The sequence below is a fragment of the Babylonia areolata genome, chromosome 11 (assembly GCF_041734735.1).
Source record: "Babylonia areolata isolate BAREFJ2019XMU chromosome 11, ASM4173473v1, whole genome shotgun sequence".
Classification (NCBI taxonomy): Eukaryota; Metazoa; Mollusca; class Gastropoda; order Neogastropoda; family Buccinidae; genus Babylonia; species Babylonia areolata.
In genome coordinates this window covers 5,160,568-5,180,567 of record NC_134886.1, presented here as the reverse complement: position 1 = coordinate 5,180,567, position 20,000 = coordinate 5,160,568, and the positions used below count along the sequence as shown (strand labels likewise).

Below are 20,000 nucleotides of genomic sequence, written 5' to 3'. Positions count from 1 at the left end.
ATACAGCCTGTAAAAAGGAAACGGCTTGGCAAGCGAGAACAGTTAACATATCCACACAGCTGCTGTTCCTGCTACGGAGGGGTAAAAAAAAAAAAAAAAAAAAAAAGATGAACAGCGGAAAGGTGGGGGGTGGGGGGGGCAGGAAGAAGTAGTTGCAGAGAAGGGATCAGGAATTTTCTTTTGTTTCTTCCTTTCCAAACTTCCTTTCTGCTCAAGTCGGCTACAATCTCCTTGGCATGCAAGAACAGGGGGGTTCTTACGGGAATGACCGCCGTTAACCCCGCCATTAAGGCAGTCGCTCATTTCTCCCCGTTTACCTGGAGGCTGGGTGTGCATGCTGGGTATTATGCTCCTGCTTCCAAGAACCCACCCCAACACTTGACAGGAATACGGATGAAAAGGTGCAACAGGTGGCTCGGGACGTGGAGGGAGGAGAGGGGCGGGGGGGATGGAAGGGGGAGGAGAGAGGGGTTGAGGAGGAGGAGGAGGAGGAGAGGACGAAACAGGATGAGAGGAGGAGTAAGAAAGTGGTGGGTTGGAGACACACACACACACACACACACACACACACACACACACACACACACACAAACAACAACAAAAAACGCTCGCGCATACAATCAAAGACAAACACACACTCATTCAAAAACACCACACCACACAACCACACACACACACAAAGCGTCCCGTACCTTCATCCTCATACTTGTACTCCCCGTCCTGCCCAGTGAAGACCTCCAGAGGATCGCTGTAGTCTCCCCAACCCTTGCTGGTCTGAGCGCTCACCTGCAACACACCACCACACAGGCCCGGTTCATTTTCTGTTGGTTTCTTCAACATCAGCGAATAATCACACACACACACAAAGATATTCAAAATTCGAATAACACAGGACATATTCCCAGTCAGGTGATGCTAACAGATGATGAATATATACAAACAAGATTAGGAAAATTTGTGTATGAATGCTGCTGCAATTTACCGCATTAACTGATCGATAAATTGTGTGTTTTTCATTCGTTCATTCATTTACCATTGCAATTGTGTCTTATAAACCTTACGGTTTCATGACAATAAAATCTATTCTATTCTATTCTATTCACACACACACACACACACAAAGCACACAGAGATGAAACACAAAGCTGAAAACTCCCTTAACTGGTTCTTATTTCTACATCAGTTAGCGGACAGCATATAACAGGCAACAATAAAACCATCCATTATCTTATTAACGTACCCTCCCCCCACCCCACCCTCCCTCTCTCTCCCTCTCTTTCTCTCTCTCACTGTTTTAAATAAAAACGAATAAACGATGCAATCGGTCCAGTAACAGGGACATAATATCATCGTTTGCGGCGTCGGTGATAACGAGTTGCTTCCCTTACTCCGCAAATGTCACGAATCCTATTTCAGAAACCCGATCCATGCGACTTACTTTTTTTGGTTTTGTTTTGTTTTGTTTTGTTTTTCCCCCCTCTCTCCATGTCGTCTTGTGCACTTGACAATGAACGTCGAGTTATCTCATCAACAGGAATCAATCATTTATGAATGGCAATTGTCAAAGGTTTGTTTGTTCCAGCTTTCTGTCCTCGAGCCGAGCTGATTAAAAAAAAATATTGCTCACAGGGTTGTTCGGCTTCATACTTAAAACATGGGCAGAAATTTTTTGTTGTTGTTGTTGCTGCGATATTGTAATTTCGTCAAAAAGCCACGCACCACCATCTCCCCCAATATGTCTGAGAAAACAGAAGCCGTATAGCTTATCATCAATAAACCTCGATTCATTTTCTAAATATGTAATGGAATTCGTTCCTTCTTTCCTTCAATTTTTTTAGGTACAACATACACACATAACCACACAAATACACAGACTCTGTCTGTCTGTCTATGTGTCTGTCTGTTACACACACACACACACACACACACGCACAGAGTTTCATCTTTCTTTCTTCTTCCACGCATTCTCGTCGTTTCAAGTATGGGGGAAAACATTGATTCTCTTTCATTATTGTTATTTTTCTCTCTTTTTTTTCCCCCGGAAAAGTTTCAGTCAATCACAGTCCCCACCTCAACTCTTCGCCCGACAAAATCACGCTTCCTCCAGTGTGTCTCATCCTCCTTTTCTTTTCTTCCCCTTTTTCATTTTTCTTCAAAATCACCGATCCTCCGCCCTTCCATGACCCCCTCCCCCATCTTTTTTCATTCAAGCCTTTCCCTCCATCCATCCCTATGCACGCACTCTTCTTGCCAGTCAAATGAGCCACCGTTCTGTTAAAACCCGGAGTGTGGGGGGTGGTGGGGGGTGGGGGGGGATTGGCGAGGGGAGGGGGGGAGGAGGACAAGGCAGTATGTCAGGATCACAACGCCTGACAAGGGCGTGTGTGTGAGGATGCCCCCAAACTCCTCACAATTCCTGATTTTCCCTTTCTATTCCTTATGACCAACCAGCCCACCCCCACTCAGGAGAAAAGAAAAAGGTCGACGGGGCAGGAAACAAGGGTTCCAAAACAGAATGCTTGCTTGTGACTCACACGATTTTTGGGTGTGTCTTTTTTTGTTGGTTTTGTTTTGTTCTTTTGAACAAATTAAAGCCAGGGCTGAGAATGGTGTGCAGGGGGCGGTTGAGTCGGGGTGGGGGTGGGAGGGGGGGCTGATACGGGAGGAGAACGGAGGAGGATGAGGTGGGTGGAGAAGAGGAAGTGGAGGTGGGAGGAGTGCGGGGGGGGGGGGGGGGGGGGAGAGTGGGGAAGAGTCAGAGAGACCCCCCAATGTCCATCAAATCACGACGTAATCCCCAGCAAACGACAGTTAACGAAATTGGATAGTTTGTTAGCCCTGGGTGAAGATCCCTTTTCCCATGCCAATGGCAGCAGGCTTTATAGCCTTCCTTCCACTCCATGAGCGCTGCACTGGAGGAAGGGGGTGGGGAGAGAGAGAGGGGGGGGGGAGAGAGAGAGGGAAAGAGAGAGAAGAGTGAGAGAGAGTGAGAGAGAAAGGAGACACACACACACAGGGAGAGAGAGGGGAAAGAGAGAGAGAGAAAGACAAGAGAGGGAGAGACACACACACACACACACGAGAAAGAGAGAGAGACAGACAGAGAGAGAGATAGACAGACAGAGACAGAGAGAGACACACACACACAAGAGAGAGAGAGAGAGAGAGAGAGAGAGAGAGAGAGACAGAGAGAGAGATACAGACAGACAGAGACACACACACACACATAAGAGAAAGAGAGAGAGAGAGACAGAGAGAGAGAGAGAGATGGGTGGTGGAAAACTTGGGATGGGGGTGCGGTGTGTGTGGGTGGTGGGGGGGGGGGGGGGGGGCGGGTTCAGCTTTGGGGATAAGGAGAGAATGCCTTCGTTCGATTGAGCAGAATCGGTGCTCACTGAAGCAAGGGCAAAATGGAGGAGGGACGGTGGGGTAGGGGGAGAAACAGTCATGGTGATGATGATGAACATGACGATGATGATAATGATGATGCGGGGTAATGGGCAGGAGAATCTTTAGTACTACTAAAACCAGTTGCGCGTGTGTGAAAAGGGGTGTGAGTGAATAATGAAATTGGGGGGTGGGGGGAGGCTGGGAAGGGATTAGTGAGGGACAGGAGGGGATGGGGAGAGAGAGAGAGAGAGAGAGAGGGAGCGAAGGGGGCAGAAAGGGAGAGAGAGGGGGCAGAGACAGAGACACAGGATCAAACAGAGGGGGAGAGAATGAGAGACAGGCAGACAGACACATAGAGACTGACGGACAGCGGTCAAGACGATGACATGGTGCCATAGTTCCTTCTTCCCTATGACTGACTGCCCTCTACCCGGTCACCACTTTAACTCACTCAGTACGGCCAGTCCTCTCTTCTCCTCTACACAGACCCCTCGGGTGTCCAGTGGGTGTCTGAATGACCCAACCTTTAGCTTCCGTCGTCAGAATTGTGGTATTCTTTGTCAACATTCACCTCTTCAGTATAAGAGCCTTCCGCTTGCAATATTGTGATGATGGTAACTGGGGTGAAACGCTGTTAACGTCGTCTCTTTCGCCGTTCGTATGGAGAGAGTTAAGCAATAAATCGTCAACCAAAACAGACAGGTGTAAGGTTTCAACACTGGCTTCAAACACTACAATTTGATGTGGCACATGGGGTATTAAAATGACACTCAATTATTCAGACACACAACATCTACCCCACAACCCCCACAACCCCACCCCCAAAAAAAGGGACTCACACATGCTCTATCACCACCCACCCCCACCCTCTCACACACATCAAGAGGCGAGAGGAACGTGCCACCTACGTCCCTGGGAACAAGGCAAGACAAACACAAACCCACCCAGCAGGAACCTGCAAAACCACCACCACCACCACCACCACCACAACAACAACAACAACGACATGCACGACGCAATCTCTCCTCAACTTCCCTCCCTCATTCTCCAGGTCATCTACGGACAGGCCACAAGAACGAGGGGCTAGCTAGCGCGAGCGAACCTTCCCACAATTAGCCCCTATCATCATCACTCCTCCCAAACCCCTCTCTCCTATCGCCCACTCCTCCACGCCTTGCTCCCTTTGGCCATTTTCATCCTACAAGGGGATCTTCCCCCCGATGAGCACATCCCCATCAAATCAAACCCAAACCCCCGCCAGGGAATAAGAAGCATGTGTTTCCATTCCAGCTTACAAAAAAATAAAATAAAATAAAAAGAAAGAAAGGCGGTGGGGGCGGGGGGAGGAAGAAGAGGTGGAAGAGAAGAGGCGAGTAAGAAAGAAAGAAAGAAAAAAAAAGGGGAAAGAATTAACAAGGGGCAATGATGGTCGTTGTTGAAATGGTCAATCAAGCTCAATGTCTTCTTCTACGTCTTCTTCTTGAGACTCATTTGCAGCGCTCCAATTCTGATTGGATGATGCTCCCCCCCCCCCCCAACCCCCCCGGCGTACTTGTAATGCCCCACCAGCCTGCAGCAAACAGCAGCATGCACTGGCAGCAAACGGTCCATCTTCTTTAGAGGAAAAAAGCTTCTGCAGGTAGTGTCTCGTATTTTTTCTTTACTTTGTTTTTTTGTTTTTTATCAACCGAACGTGCAACACACATCCACACACACACACACACACGCGCGCGCGTGCGTACAGACGGGGGAAGAGAGGAGAAGAGAAGAGAGGAGAGAAGAGAGGAGGGAGACGACCCCCGAGAGTGACGAGTGATATCACTATCACCACACCGCTACGCGGTCTATCGACAAGACGCTTCAACGACGAGGGCTTTCACAAGTGAACTCCTCCACCCCCTCAAAAACACGGCATCACACACACACACACACACACACACACACAAGCATGCCTCATGGCACACTGGACATGGAGTGCCTGGAGTGTCTCTTCTCCGGACCATACTTCACTTCCCAGCCCCCCCAACCCCCTCACACCCCCCCCCCCCCCACTACCTCCCTTCCCAGCAACCCTTCCCCTTCCCCCCTGTCGCGGGCTGCAGTCAACCATCACGCGCTGACACCACAGCAAGGGGAAAGGGAAAGGCTTGATGCACCGATCGATACTGATCAGGTCTGGGGGTGTGTGTGTGGATGTGTGTGTGTGTGTGTGTGTGTGAAGGAGAGAGAGAGAGATGAGAGAGAGATAAGTGAGAGGAAGAGAGACAGAGAAAGACACGGACAGAGACGGACTGTGTGGTTGTATGCATACATACATATATACATACATATATACATACATATATATATATATATATATATATATATATATATATATATATATAAAGACAGAGAGAGACGGAGAGGGAATAGGAGAGGGAAACTTTGTCTCTGACACAGATGGAGGACGGAGCAGAGAAACGAGAGAGTGAGAGAGAGACAGAGACAGAGGCAGGTACAGAGACGGGCTGTGGGGTCGTGTATATATTCATTTACCAGAGAGCGAGGGAGAGAGAGAGAGAGAGAGAGAGAGAGAGAGAGAGAGAGAGAGAGAGAGAGAGAGAGAGAGAGAGAGATAAAGAGAGAGAGAGAGATGGAAACAGAGACAAACACAGATGGAGGACGGAGCAGAGAAACGAGAGTGAGAGAGAGATGCAGCGACAGAAAGAGACAGAGACTGAAAGAGAGACAGAGGGGGCCAGAGAAGGAGGCAGAGACAGGGGGTGGGGGCGTGGGGGTGGAGGGGGGGGGGGGGAGGAGGTGACATCACTTCCCACTGATCCAACCCAGCCGCCGGAGCGTAATGAAATTACCCAGCATAAACCCCACCCTCCAAAAACTGATGATGGACGTGGCACTCAATTCATTCCGCTTTCTTACCGGTGATCCTTCCTCCCTCCCCCCCCCCCGCCCAACTTTTTTTCCCCTCAGGGAGCCAACGATATAGGCAGGCAGGAAAGCCCACCTTCAACCCCCCCTCCCCTCCCTACTCTATATCTCTCTCTCACACACACGCGCACGCGCGCGTTTTGTACCACAGACACCACTTGCTTTTATGAACACTTGAAATTCTCAAAGGGTGGTATTGAGACGGGGCGAAATATTGAGAGTGCATTCACAGAATTGACCGGAGCGAATATATAATAAAATTCAGTGCATGTTCAAGCTTTGTCAGTGTCCAAAAACTCAAGAGAGGCACATGTGCCTAAAAACACAATCCGTCGCAGTTCAAACAAAGGTGCTGTTTAAGAGATGCTTACTTCATGAAGGTGAAATGCAATCAATCAGTGCGTGTCGTTCTGCTAATGATGTCTCGTTCGTTTGTGGGGACGTGACTATGGACATTTATGATACAGCGATGGTGATTTCTCTTCACCTTCCATTCTAAAACTGTTTCTCTCTCTCCCCCTAAAGAAAATGTCTCGCACTCGCGAACAAACAAGTTTCTACGGCAATATCCACAATCACTCCCCCCCCCCTCCCCCCCTAATAACAATAACCTTCGATCTGCCTTCATTCCGTAAACGAAAACTTACACGGCAGAAAATGATAGATACAGAGACAGAGACAACAACAGTATTGGCTGTGAAGTCCATCGAGAGAGATAAAGACGGAATGAGTAGTGGTGTTCCCAAGGTGTGGACGTTCACTCTGCCAGTCACGCAGAAGAGGGTGTGTGTGTGTGTGTGTGTGTGTGTGTGTGTGTGTGTTGGGAGGAGGGGAGGCATTGTGGATATAGCCATACGATAGTTGTGCAGTAGCGTCCTCTACATCTCCAACCCTGCTACTGCCAAAACAACACCCCGACTTCAGCGCTACCAAACTATACTCCTCACTTTGCACCCCAACAACCAACCGCTCACACATCCCTGCTTACAAATCGAAAACGACACTGACACATCAAAACTCACCTCGTGCTGGTACTTGCAACACTGATTAAAAATAATAATAAAATAAAATAAAATAAACAAAAATTCCCCCAAAACAGAACACAAGAAAATCTTGGCGTTCATTGGGTGCGAAACAGCTGGCAGCATTCTCTCCTTTCTCCCGCCCCCACCACCTTCCCTTCAGACAACCATCTCTCCCTCCCTCCCTCCCTCACACATCACAACACAGCCACGAAGAGGGGAAAAGAAGAAGAAGAAGAAGAAGAAGAAGAAGCAGACGAAGAAAGAAGAGACGAGAGCACAAGATAAACACTTCTGTCTAAACAACAGGGGTAAATAAGCACGAAACCTTTCTCTCCCCTTCTCCCTCCGCTTACACACACACACACACACACACAGGGAGTGGGAAACGAAAACACACACACACACACACACACACGCGTTCCCACCAACACCCCTGTTACGTATTTCCCCCACCCTGTCTTACCTTCCCAGACACAGTGACGGGAGCGAGGGGGTGAAGAACCAGACAGGGAAAGGAAGGCGGGGGGGCGGGGGGGTATGGAGGGGGTACAAGCCAGACACATGGTGTGACAACATGTTGGTGGGTAGGAAAGCTGGTAAGTTAAATCAGGACCCACAAGAAACCACACACACACACACACTCTCTCTCTCTAATTTATACAATTACATGTTCAGTTTATGTTGCGTGAAATATGTGATCACCTATTCTATACAGTCATCTTTATGGCTGAGCTTTCTATCTGTCCCTTGGCTATCAATCAATGCGGATCGTCCGTCCAAAATACAGGTGATTGCACATGTAATACACGGGTGTGACAGGGGACACACACACACACACACACACACAAGAGATGCACACATTAGAGATGCGCGCGCGCACGCACACACACACACACACAAGCGAAGCTCACCGTTTCTTAACCCACCCACCCAACACGGCACCCTCCTCCCCCTTTCCCCCGCCACCCTTCCCCTCCCCCTCTCCCATCCCACGGCCAGTTGACAAGAAGCAGAAGCGCCGACGCAAGAGGAAAAAGCTAACTTCCAAAACATAAAATAAAAAAATAATAAAAATATATATATACACGCAACCCCCCTCCTCTTTCCTCCTGTCTCTCCCCCACCCCCCATCCCCAAACACACACACACGCACACACACACACACACACACACACACACACACATCTGCATCTCGTAACGCCAGCCTCATTCGATACGAAGCGGAACAGCGACGGAAAGCCAACCCGGAAGTTCCCACCCGGTCGGATCCAGCTGGGTACCCTTTCCAAACGTACCCCCTCAGCTCCCTACACTCTCCAGCTACATGCACTATTCTCTTTCTCTCCTCCTCACCCCAGTCGCTGTACCACAAATAAACAAACAAATAAATAAATAAATAAATAATACAATAAAACAACAACAACAACAACAACACATAAACAACAAAAGGCAAAAACAAAAGACAAGAGAAGAATAACCTGGCTTCGATCGCTGCCAACTGGCGGCTCTAATGTTATTTTCTGGTGTCTGCTGACACACCAATGTAGAATAGAATAATTCCAGGACACACACACACACACACACACACACAGAGGGAGAATGAATCTGGGGGTGGGGGGGTGAGGGGGGATGTGTGGGTGTAATGTTCTGTCAGCGACAAATGACAAAGAGGGGAGCATGTATCATTCATCATTGCTTCTTGTTTTGTTGTAATCCCAGTCATTTGGCCAGACCCACTCACACCGCTGTGCGCTGCTGCTGCTGCCGTTGTTGTTGTTGTGGGGCGAGCACTTGCTGTTGTTGAGGGGGGAGAGGAAGCGGGAGGTGGGGGTGGGAGGAGGAGGTGGAGGTGGAGGAGGAGGAGGTGCAGGCAATGATTCCGATCCGTTTTGCAGAGAGAATGCATCTCTTTGTTATTACGGATCTGTCATTACAAGGGGGATATGGAGGAAGAAGTGAGGAGGGGGTTGGGCGGGGGGGGGGGGAGGCTTGCGGGCAGTCGAGTAGACACACGAGCTCTTTCTCTCTCTCTCTCTCTCACACACACAAATATGTGCGCACGCACGTACGCGCGCGCGTTCTCACACACACACACGAAAACGACAGAGCCACGCTATTCAAAATGAAATAAAACATGCCGACTTCCACCGATGCTTTACAAGGCCTGTGAAGCCCAGCGTCTCAAGGGATGAGCTGCCTCTAACATCACGGACCATAGAGTGCTGTATACGGATTGTTTGTGTCAAAAAAGTAAAAGCGGAAAAAATAGATGGATGGCCGAGCATACGTGTGTACACGTACATGCTGTTAGAATGCATGCATTCACACGAACAAGCCCACGTCGTTGTGTGTGTGTGTGTGTGTGTGTGTGTGTGTGTGTGCGTGTGTGTGTGTGTGTGTGAGAGAGAGAGAGAGAGAGAGCTAGAGAGAGAGAGAGAGAGAGAGAGAGACAGACACAGAAAGCAGTCACTTTCAGACAGCAAACCATGTCTCACGCTTGCCACTTTGGTAGGACGACGGCATTCTGGCATAACCCCTCCCCCCTTCCACCCACCCACTCCACCTACCTCCCGCAGCCACCCACCAACCCCCCCCCACCCACCCACCCACCCACCTAACGTGCACGCCAGAATCGACTGTTTTCAATTTCACGAGGTATGCCCGACAGCGCCACGCCGCTCGGAAAAACTGCATGCCAGAAACATATCGGGGGAGGGACGTTTTTGCAATCATCCCCACCCCACACCACCAACCCTCCTCCCCCCCCCTCCCCCGCCTTCCACCAAAACTGGCAGCCCTCAGACTCTGTCGAGTCCCGACCCCCATTGTTTCTCCCCCCCCCCCCGACTCCCCCCAAAAAATCCACCCCCCCCTTTCCCCCCTCAACACAGCACCGTTCCATTACCTTAGCCTTGTCAACACGAGCGCTATCTGGGCGCTCCGAGAACAACACCGCATTGTGGAACCCATCCCCGACGAAACGTTCCCCACCCCGGACGAAACGAATCTGGAGCGGTAGTAGGTACCTCAGGGTGAGGAGGAGGAGGAGGAGGAGGAGGAAGATCCTGCCCCGTTGTTGTCTGGCGCTGTCATCCACTGCCAGATCTCTTTTGCTGCCAGAGCAGTGATGGGGAGTGGCGCGTGTGTGTGTGTGTGGGGGGGGGGGGGGGGGGGGGGGGGGGGGGGGGAACGCGCAGCGCCATCATCATATACGATGCTCCTGTCGCCATCTCGGCTTTCAGGCATGCGCTATGGCAGGCGAGAGGTAACGGAAAACAAACATAATACTTCAGGGGAGGAAATATTCCGGCTGTTGTTTTTGCACCTGTGGAAATGCGCTGGTGCTTGGTGCATGGTTCCGTACGTTTTGTAGGTTGGGGCGAGCTCGCACACGACCCTCCCCCCCCCCCCCCCTCCTCCCTCTCACTCCCTCATACACATCCACACACTTGAAACAGACAGACACGCACACACACACACACATACACAACACACTCACATGCAAACCAAGTGCTGGAAATAAAGTATTGCACAAACATACACACGTCCACACGCGCCCCCCCTACCCAACACACACACACACACACACACCAAACAAACAGAGAGTCGTCATCATTGTGGAAAGAAAAAAAAAAAAAAAAAAAGACTCGAGACTGCCCAACAGCCGAAGCTCTCGACCAGGGTGTGGTCAGTCTGGGAGCCGGCAGATTTGACCGCCAGCGCAGTGGACAGACCTGTGTCCTCGTCACCACCGCCAACAGGGGGGGGGTGGGGGGGGAGGTGTTCCTTGATGAAAAAAACACGACAACCAAGGAACCGAACACTAACACCGCCTGGCAAGCCGCAAACACCATCTGTCTTTTCCTCAGCTGCCGCCGCTAAGGTGTCCTACCCACAGAAGGCACACTCGCTTGCACAATTTCACAAGCCTTATTTATTTATTATTTCGTCGGAGAGGGGAGAAAAAAAAAAAAAAAACAGAAGAAAACAAAACAAAACAACCAGAAACAGGAAGTTGAGAAAAGCCACGTGGGACACTCCATGGAAGACGAAGTAGATCAGAGCCATCTGCACACAGGGGAGAGGACTGTTGTCACACGTACCCCGGTCACCTCTATACTACTGAGCAAGCTTGACAAACGTCGTTTGCGCTGCACGTTCTGCACCAGTCGAGCCCGGTTCTCTGCCAATGCCATCAGCAAGAACCAAAGACTTGAGTGCAGCGGCCGCAGTGCTGTAACAGGCCAGAGTCCTTCCTGTGCTGGTGCCCTGTGTCAGCTGTCTTTACAGTCATGTGAAGGATACAACTTTCCAACATTTCCTGTTTCCAAAGTAAACAGTTATTCTGTTTTCTTTCTTGTTTAAAAAAAAGAAGAGAGCTTCGACATAGTTTCAGTTTCAGTAGCTCAAGGAGGCGTCACTGCGTTCGGACAAATTTCGACATAGGTTACCAACATTGAAAATGCTGATTGATGGTCCTTCCAGTGTCATGGTTACCGAGAACATGAGATTAAAAAAAAAAGAAGATAAGAAACCTTATAAATGTACAATTCAGCACCAACCCTCCACGCCCTTTCTTCATATCCATTTAGTCCTCACACGAAACAGAGGAGTGCTTTACAAGCGGCAATTCCATCAACATCAGAATATATTTAAGGAAAATTCTTATCAAGAACCATCCTGCCGTCGCCGGCGATTCCAGACCAGGATGATCAGCACCCAAACCACACATACACCCCGTCTGTCTGTCAAACCAAAGCACTGATGTGCACGCCCAGTTGACTGACTGAAGTGGGCCACTTACAGCCCCGGGAGAAAGCAAAGTTCAGGCCCAAGAGGCGGGTGGGTGTGACACGTCACAGCTACACCCGTGACCTCATCTCCAGGATCACATTGCCTGTATCGGATGCAACAGCTCTGCCAATAGAACGGGAACACAAAAAAGGCGTAGAAAAAAAAAACAAAAAAACCTTGAGGGTATCTGGTACTGGGACCCACTACAGATTTGCCCAACTGGCCTTTGCGACCAAACACCCCGGATCGCCCCCCTACTGTTTTAACTTAGGGAGACGAGGAGCTGTGCACCTTTCGAGACCGTTCGGTGCAATGGGTCATACCACTACTACTACTACTACTACTACTACTACTACTACTACTAATGTACATTTATATAGCGCCCTTTCTCTCTAAGAGCTCAGGGTGCTTTACATGAAAGAAAACTATTACAAGTTACCTAAAACATTCATGACCACTCTTTCTCAAAAACCCTCACCCTCCCCACCCCCCACACACACTCTCCCCCTCCCAGAATGAACTGACATGGGTGGTGTTGGAGAACAAGGAAGCTGAGAGTGTTAAAAGATAGGTTTTAAAAAGAGGAGTCATGACAGTTCAAGCCATATCGCAAGCTTGATAGTCCTATGTGTGACATCGCGGTATGTGCGAGGATAAAGGAAACCTTATGACGGGAAGCAGACTCCAGTGTTTTTTGCTAAAGGATGGAGCATCGACGGAGCATCGACAATGCCTCAACCACCTGGACTGGTGGTGTAGTGATCAACATGACGGTGATCCAGAGTTGTCGACTCTTGAGAGCCTACAAAAAAAGGAGGAAGTAAGAACGGGGATCTGGCTATGTCGAATCATTCTACCCTCATAAGAAAGATGCCTTCTCTCAGTGTGGACAAACTATCCTCAACAGTATGTATTTGCGGGCATGCATCATTTGTATATACACATAATATCAATGCATGCACTGGCTAAAGTAGATATTTTTGTAAACGGTTGCATGGATGTACTTTTCAAACAGGAACAAGTATTTCTGCATGGTATCATTAAATATAAAAAAAAAACCCTTCACAGTCTCTGAACTGATTCTGGAAGAAGAACAGTGATAAATAATAAACCCAGGTCTGGGGCACTCCCAAATAACGCGCTGTTAGCACTCTCCCTGGGGGCTTATTTAGGGGGAGGAAAAAGAAAAAAGAAGAAGAAGTAGAAGAAAACAGAACCTCCAAAGAGACCCCAGCAACAACAGCGGCATCAGCTGACACTGCAGCTGTTGTCTATACACTGATCCCCTGACACTGGCCCAGGTGGGGAACGTGTGCCCGGGGTCTAGGAAAGGGTACAGGGAAAAGAAAACACACTGGGCCCCCAGATGCGGCGTCTCTCTCTCTCTCTCCCTCTCTCTCTCTCTCTCTCTCCGCGCCAGGAACTCGGAAGCAAACACACAACACGACCATCAAAAGGACCCAAAAGAGGGAACCAGGGCCTGCGATAACAAGCACACTACTGGGGAGGATCCCCACTCCGTGTCATCATCAACACTGGAACCAACAGACAGAGAGAGAGGGGTGAGAGACGGGGTTGGGGTTGGCGGGGAGAGGTGGGGGGGGGGGGGGAGGAGACAAAGTGCGAGCCGAAGAAAGAGAAAGAGCGGTGGTGGCTCTAAACTTTAGAAGTGAGGGCGGGAAGCCAACTCAAGACACATCAAAAGTGCCCCATGCTCTCTCTTTCTCTCTCTCTTCTCCCACATGCACACTTGCACGATCTGCTGTTCTTTGTTGGCCCAAATTGCAGTCAACAAGCCAGTCAGGTCTCGTTTCACAGGGGCCCCGTGTCATCCCATTGTCTTCATGGGCATGAGACCAGACATGACAGACATCAGCCTGTGTGTGTGTGTGTGTGTGTGTGTGTGTGTGTGCGCGCGTGCCACGCTCCGTCTTGTGTCACTCGTCTCTTCTTCAAGCACCTGCCTCAACAAGGCGCCAAACCCGCAGGTCGTTCCCGCTCCCTTCATTCTCCTGCACGTGAGGACATTAACGCTGCTACAGATAGCACACCGCCAGGGAAGCACGGGTTGGATAAAATATTACCACGGAGAAGAAACAAGGCGTCCTTTCATCTGCTCCAACCATTCCGAAGTTACACTGCAAAAAATGAAGGTGGCCTCTGAAGTCCGATCATGTGACCGGGCACCAACAGACAAAGGAAAGGTCAGGGGGTGTGGTGGTGTGGGTGGGGTGGGATGGGGGGTGGGGGCCTGAAACCGCTGAGAACAACGCTGTGGTGAGTGCGGTTTCTGATTTCATGACATGGACTAACAAGGAGCCGACTGGCTACACATCACAGACCCATGTCTCTGAACGGCTTTCCCCCCCCCCTTTGGGATGGACGTCCGTCCAGCTTTGAACCGGTTCCACATTTTGCAGGTCACAATCCTGGTATCAACAGAACACTGAATACTCATATGATAAACTAATTCACGGTGTGGAAACACATTAACAATGCACGAGAACAACACTTATCCAACACATAATTATACATAAAGTACATCAACAGATTCAATGCTAACCCGAAGCAAATCGCACACAGATAATCACGGTCATGCAATCATCACAGTTAGAGGATAGACATAAAATACCATCAGCAAACATTCGCTCTTTAGTCGGGTGTTCCCCCCCCCTCCCCCTCCTTTTCCAAACAACATCTGAGCTATCGAAAGCAAAACTCGGTCTGAACCCTTACTCCCACATTCGTGTTCTGCTTGCCGATCACCAAATGCCATCCCCGAGCTAGAGCTGTTGAAAACGAATAGTTCTCCAAAAAAAAAATAGAATGTGCCTTGCTAACAGAACACAGAGAAGCGAACGTTTAGACAGCTCGGTCCACATACAAAGGACGGTCCCGTTTACAACGATATCGTTTCACACCGATCTCTGCGATGGTGAGAGTGAGTGTGGAGAAGAGAGAGAGAGAGAGAGAGAGAGAGAGAGAGAGAGAGAGAGAGAGAACCTTTGTTGTGGTGGACAAGGAATTGTGGTCGATACCAATTTAGCCCAAGTACCGGTTCAGATGTTCCTGCTTCTGAAGAAAAATGGAATGGCCCGAAATTCGATCAGGCGACACAACTCTTCTATTTCCAGGCCCCGTAATCAGGGCGAGAGGAACGAGCGAACGAGCTGGCAATCGAACGAGAGAGCGAGCGACCAGGAGAGGGAGAGAGAGAGAGGGAGAGACGCAGCCCATGTTTGAGGGATCGAAGCGAGACGATTAAAAAGCGATGAGAGTACACCCCAGCTGCAGCCCTCAGGGGCCGGACCCCGAACAGAAGGCCGAGGTGAAATCCCTTTTTAGAGGGGATTTAAATACAGGATGTTGGCGGGAGGGGGGGGGGGGAGGACACCATTAAGGCTCACAAAGAAACGTGTGGGGGAGAAACTATTAGGATCTGAAGTAGACGAAGGAAAGAAAAAGAAGGCAGAAATCCATTCGGATTTCAGACCCAACTGTTCCTAGTTGGAATTCCCACCCTGACAATGGCAGCGATAGTCTCAAGAAGACACAAACGGAACAGCTGACACCAAAACTGATTTAGAATTTGGACACCCAACCGGCCCCGTTCAAACAAGAACTAGGAACTATGGAAGGTGCGGGGATGTCAAGGATAATCTCTCTCACAAATAAGGTCTGTGTGGTTGGGACAGGGCAAACAACTGCTGTCGTCGGCACAGCTTAAACATTCTCCCTTCTCTCAAGACAAAACCTGTCCTTATTCCAAGGTGGTTATTTTATGTCTTTCCCTTTTTCCTTTGCTGCTCGCTTTACCATTACTTCCACCCCTCCTTCAGAAGTGAACATAAACAATCAATTAAGCTGTAAATCGTCTAGTTCAGTTGATTAGTTAAAAAAAAACACCAATCCAATGAATTTTTTGGCAACCAAGAGTTCTGACGTCTTTTCCGTTTGTCCCCCTTCCGCCCACTTCCTTTTCCACCCACTTCTTTTTTCTCCCTTTCCATGCCCTCCGTACACTCACACAAACCCTCCTTCCCATATACTGTTTCCAAAAGTTCCCCTCGGTTCGTGGTAAACCCGAACATCACCCCAGACATTTCTAGATTGTCTACCGTCTGTCAATAAAAGACGCTGTCGTGATGGCCCCCCCTGTAGATAATCTGTGTGCTATAGGTTCTATAACAACACATCAAAACTCGTGCAAATTCCTCGGACTTGCCGACCTTGCCCCCCCCCCCCCCCCCCTCCCCATACACAGACCGACTGTGTCAGGACTTTCACTGCACTTTTTTTTTTTCCTTTTTCATTTTAAACCCCCCACAAAAAAAGTCAGATACAGTTTTCATGTCACTTCCAACACAAAGTTCCAACAAAGTTTTAACGACCGCATGTCTGTGTTCTCAGAACCTTTCAGGCAGGCACAGAACCCCCCCCCCCCCCCCCCCCAACCCAACCCCCCACAAGACGGCCTTAACCCCCCCCCCCCTTCTCGTTTCGGGAAGAAAAAAGGGTGGAACTATCACCACCACCACCAGCATCATCATCAGCCCTGCACCCAGCGCATGCCGCGGCATCAGCAGTAGACGTGACGGTCGTGCCCCTGTCCCCTTGTTCTGAGCCAGTGACCGTCACACAACATGGGGCTGGCGAGTGGCGGGGGGGTTGGGGAGGGGTGGGGGGGGGGAAGTGGCGAGAGGACTCAAGCGGCGGACCTCCTCAAGACAAGTCCCTGATGATCACTCCACTGCCCATCGCCCCTCTTCCGGCAGGCACTGAGAGAAAGAGAAAGAAAGAGAGAGGGGAGGGGGAGGGAGAGAGAGAGAGAAAGAGGGGGGAGGGAGGGAGGGAAAGAGAGAGAGTTGGGGAAGGAAGGAAGAGAGAAAAAAAGAGGGGGGAGGGAGGGAGAGAAAGAAAGAGAAAGAGAGAGAAGGTGGGGGAAGGAAGAGAGAAAGAAAGAGGGGGAGGGAGGGAAAGAGAGAGAGAGAAATACAGGGAGGGAGGGAGGGGAGAGAGAGAGAGGGGGGGGGAGCGACGGATAATGAGACAGAGAGAGAGAGAGAGGAAAGGTACGGGAGAGAAAGAGAGAGAGAGAGAGGGGCAGAGAGACAGACAGACAGAGACAGAGAGAGACTCTGAGCCTGAAAGCTGCACGTGCCGGAACACGGGAAGAGGGCAGAAGGGCACGGAGGAGGGAGGAGGGGGTGGATGCGGGGAGGACTGATGGAGAAGGAGAAGGAGAAGGAGGAGAAGAGAGAAGTGGGTAGTAGTAGTAGTGGGCAATGGTTGACAGACATTAAAGAACGGATTCAAAGGGGAGAGAGTATAAATGGCAGGGCTGTGTGGGGGTGTTGGAGGGCGGAGGGGGTAGTAGGATGGTGGGGGTGTAGACGAGACGTGAGAAGCTGGGGATGGTGATGGTGGTGGTGGTGGTGGAAGGGGGTGGACAATTTCAGATGGAGGGGAGGGGGGGGGGAGGGGATTCGGAAGCATGAATCAAGCGGAAGTTCACGCTCAGCTGGAGCGCGCCAGACGGGGTGGTTTAAAAAAAAAAAAAAAAAAAAAAAAAAAAAGCCCTCCTCCACTCCTGATCCTCTCTGTCTCTCTCATGACCCCCCCACCCCACCCCCCCAGGCCCCCTCCCCGCCCCTCCCGAAACCCAATCGATGACAAATGTCTGTGACAAGCAGGTCGATATGTCTGATACCCTGGTGTGTGGTGGCGTGGTGAGGTCCGCGTCTTTCGCTTCTTAACATGGTCTTCCTCCTCCCCGCCACCCACCACACACCCTCCCCCCCCCCTCCGTCTGCTCCAATCCCCTCCCACCCACCCCCCCCTTCTCAGCCTGGCTTGGGAGGAGCTGAAGCCTATCGGAGGAGGATGGGGGGGGGGGGGGGAGGGATGGGGACTGTTTTAAGGGGTCCCCAGCGAGGTCTGCCAAGCTTTTACATTTCCATATGGGGATGGGGGTTGTGGTGGGGAGGGGGCTTCACAATCATCTGGTCGCCCCCCACACTCACCATACCCCCCCACCCCCAAACACACACACACACACACACACAACCACCACCACCACACCGTACCGTCACTAAGTGACGGCCAGTTCGGAAGTGATGGTCAGGCAAGAGAGACACGAGAGGAAGTGGAACATGGTGAGAGAGAGACAGAGAGAGAGAGAGACTGAGACAGACAGGGGGACAAGGGACAGACAGAAAGTGGGGCTGGAGAAAGGGAGAGAGAGAGAGAGAGAGAGAGAGAGTGTGTGTGTGTGTGTATGGGGGAGGGGGGAGGGGCGGCGATAGGGGAGCACACTTGGGTGAGCATACAAGCGTCTGTAGTTTCCATTACGTTTGCTAAACGGTGGATCAGATTTTTTGTTCATGGTTTTTTTTGTTCCAACCATTTGCCTTCAATTGTCTCTATCAAATGTATATTTCACGTGTTTACTCGTCTGTTCAGTTTCTTTATTCATCTTTTTTTTTTCTTTCTTTTTTTTTTTTTTTTTTTGGTGGGGAGCTGTATTCTAAGTCAACGTTCTCAAGTCCACAGAATTAGAATAGAGACTTTGGGGGAAAAACAACAACAAAAACAAAAAAAAAACATTCACGCAGAGCTAAAATAGTGACGCTGCAAAGATCGCTCATGCAACCCAACCCCCTGTCTGACGATACAAACAGCCACAATTCTCTCGCCATCCTTGCAGACCCCTTTTTTTCCCTTGGTTTTTTTAACCCTTACAACAGTATAGAGGTAAACCAGCACGTTATGACACACACGTAACGGCGATCAAGCAATGCGAGAGAGACAACCTATTCCCCATCTGAAGCAATATTTGTCAATGCCAAGTGAAAGAAATTCCCCCTTCCCCTCCCCAACCCCCCATTTCTCAACTCCCCTCCACTCCCCCTTCTGTCAAAGTGCACCCTCTCCCCCACAACCCTCCCTCGTCGCCCTCTCCTTGCCTAAACCGTGTGTGTGTGTGTGTGTGTGTGTGTGTGTGTGTGGTGTGAAGTGTGTGTGTATGAGTGAGCGTTTTCATGCTTGCGTGTACGTGTGTGGACCGTATGAGTGTGCGTGTGTGTGTGCGTGCGTGCGTGCGTGCGTGCGTGCTCGCACGCGTGCGTGCGTGTGAGTGTATGTATGTATGTATGTGTATCTGCCCGTTCTGTTATCTCTTCCTGACATCCAACCATGTGTTGCTGCGAGCGAATGCCACAACAAACGTCCGCGCCCCATTCGTTTGGCTGTAGCGGCGGCCTGACATATGGAGAGGACGGGAAGGGCAACGTTTCGTCCCCCGAGCATGTTTAGAGTTTTGGTTTTTCTTTTCCTTTTTTCCTTCTACTACTACTACTACTCCTTCTTCTTCTTCTTCTTCTTCTCCTGTCAGTGTTTTATGCTTTGTTCGCCGTTTTCCTGCACGGAGGACAGGGACAAGTTAGGATAGGAAAATCACCCGCTGTCGCATGCGTAGTCGCTCTGGAAAAAACAACAACAACAACAACAACAACAAACAAATGAATGTCGGGGGAATTAATTTCTGCTTGTAGAAGCGTACGCACGTGGCAAAGCTCGTTCATCTGCGCAGACTGAAACGCTCCATTATACGAGACCCCCCCCCCCCCCCCAACCCCCACCCCCCTCATAGCACCTACCCACCTAATGCTCCTCCCCATGCCCATTACAAACCTCCGCCTCCCGGTTTTTTTTTTTTTTTCCAAAGCAACAAATGCTGGTTTTCTTCTATTATATCCTGGCAGTCGTTATGTTCCCCCATCCCCCAAGTCTATACACACACATCCACCACACTCGTGTACGCCTTTCCTTGTTGTTGCTGTTGTTTCCTTACTGAAGAAAAAC

General features: G+C 50.1%; 1 protein-coding gene across 2 annotated transcripts in view; it reads right to left on the bottom strand.

The window, feature by feature from the left end:
- Positions 1-20,000, bottom strand: part of LOC143287472 (ephrin type-A receptor 4-like) — a 278,300-nt gene that overhangs the window by 18,793 nt on the left and 239,507 nt on the right. For both annotated transcript variants that reach the window (XM_076595481.1, XM_076595483.1), the window contains exon 9: positions 693-786. In XM_076595481.1, coding sequence (XP_076451596.1) covers positions 693-786 — 94 coding nt within the window. The remainder of the gene's footprint in view (positions 1-692; positions 787-20,000) is intronic.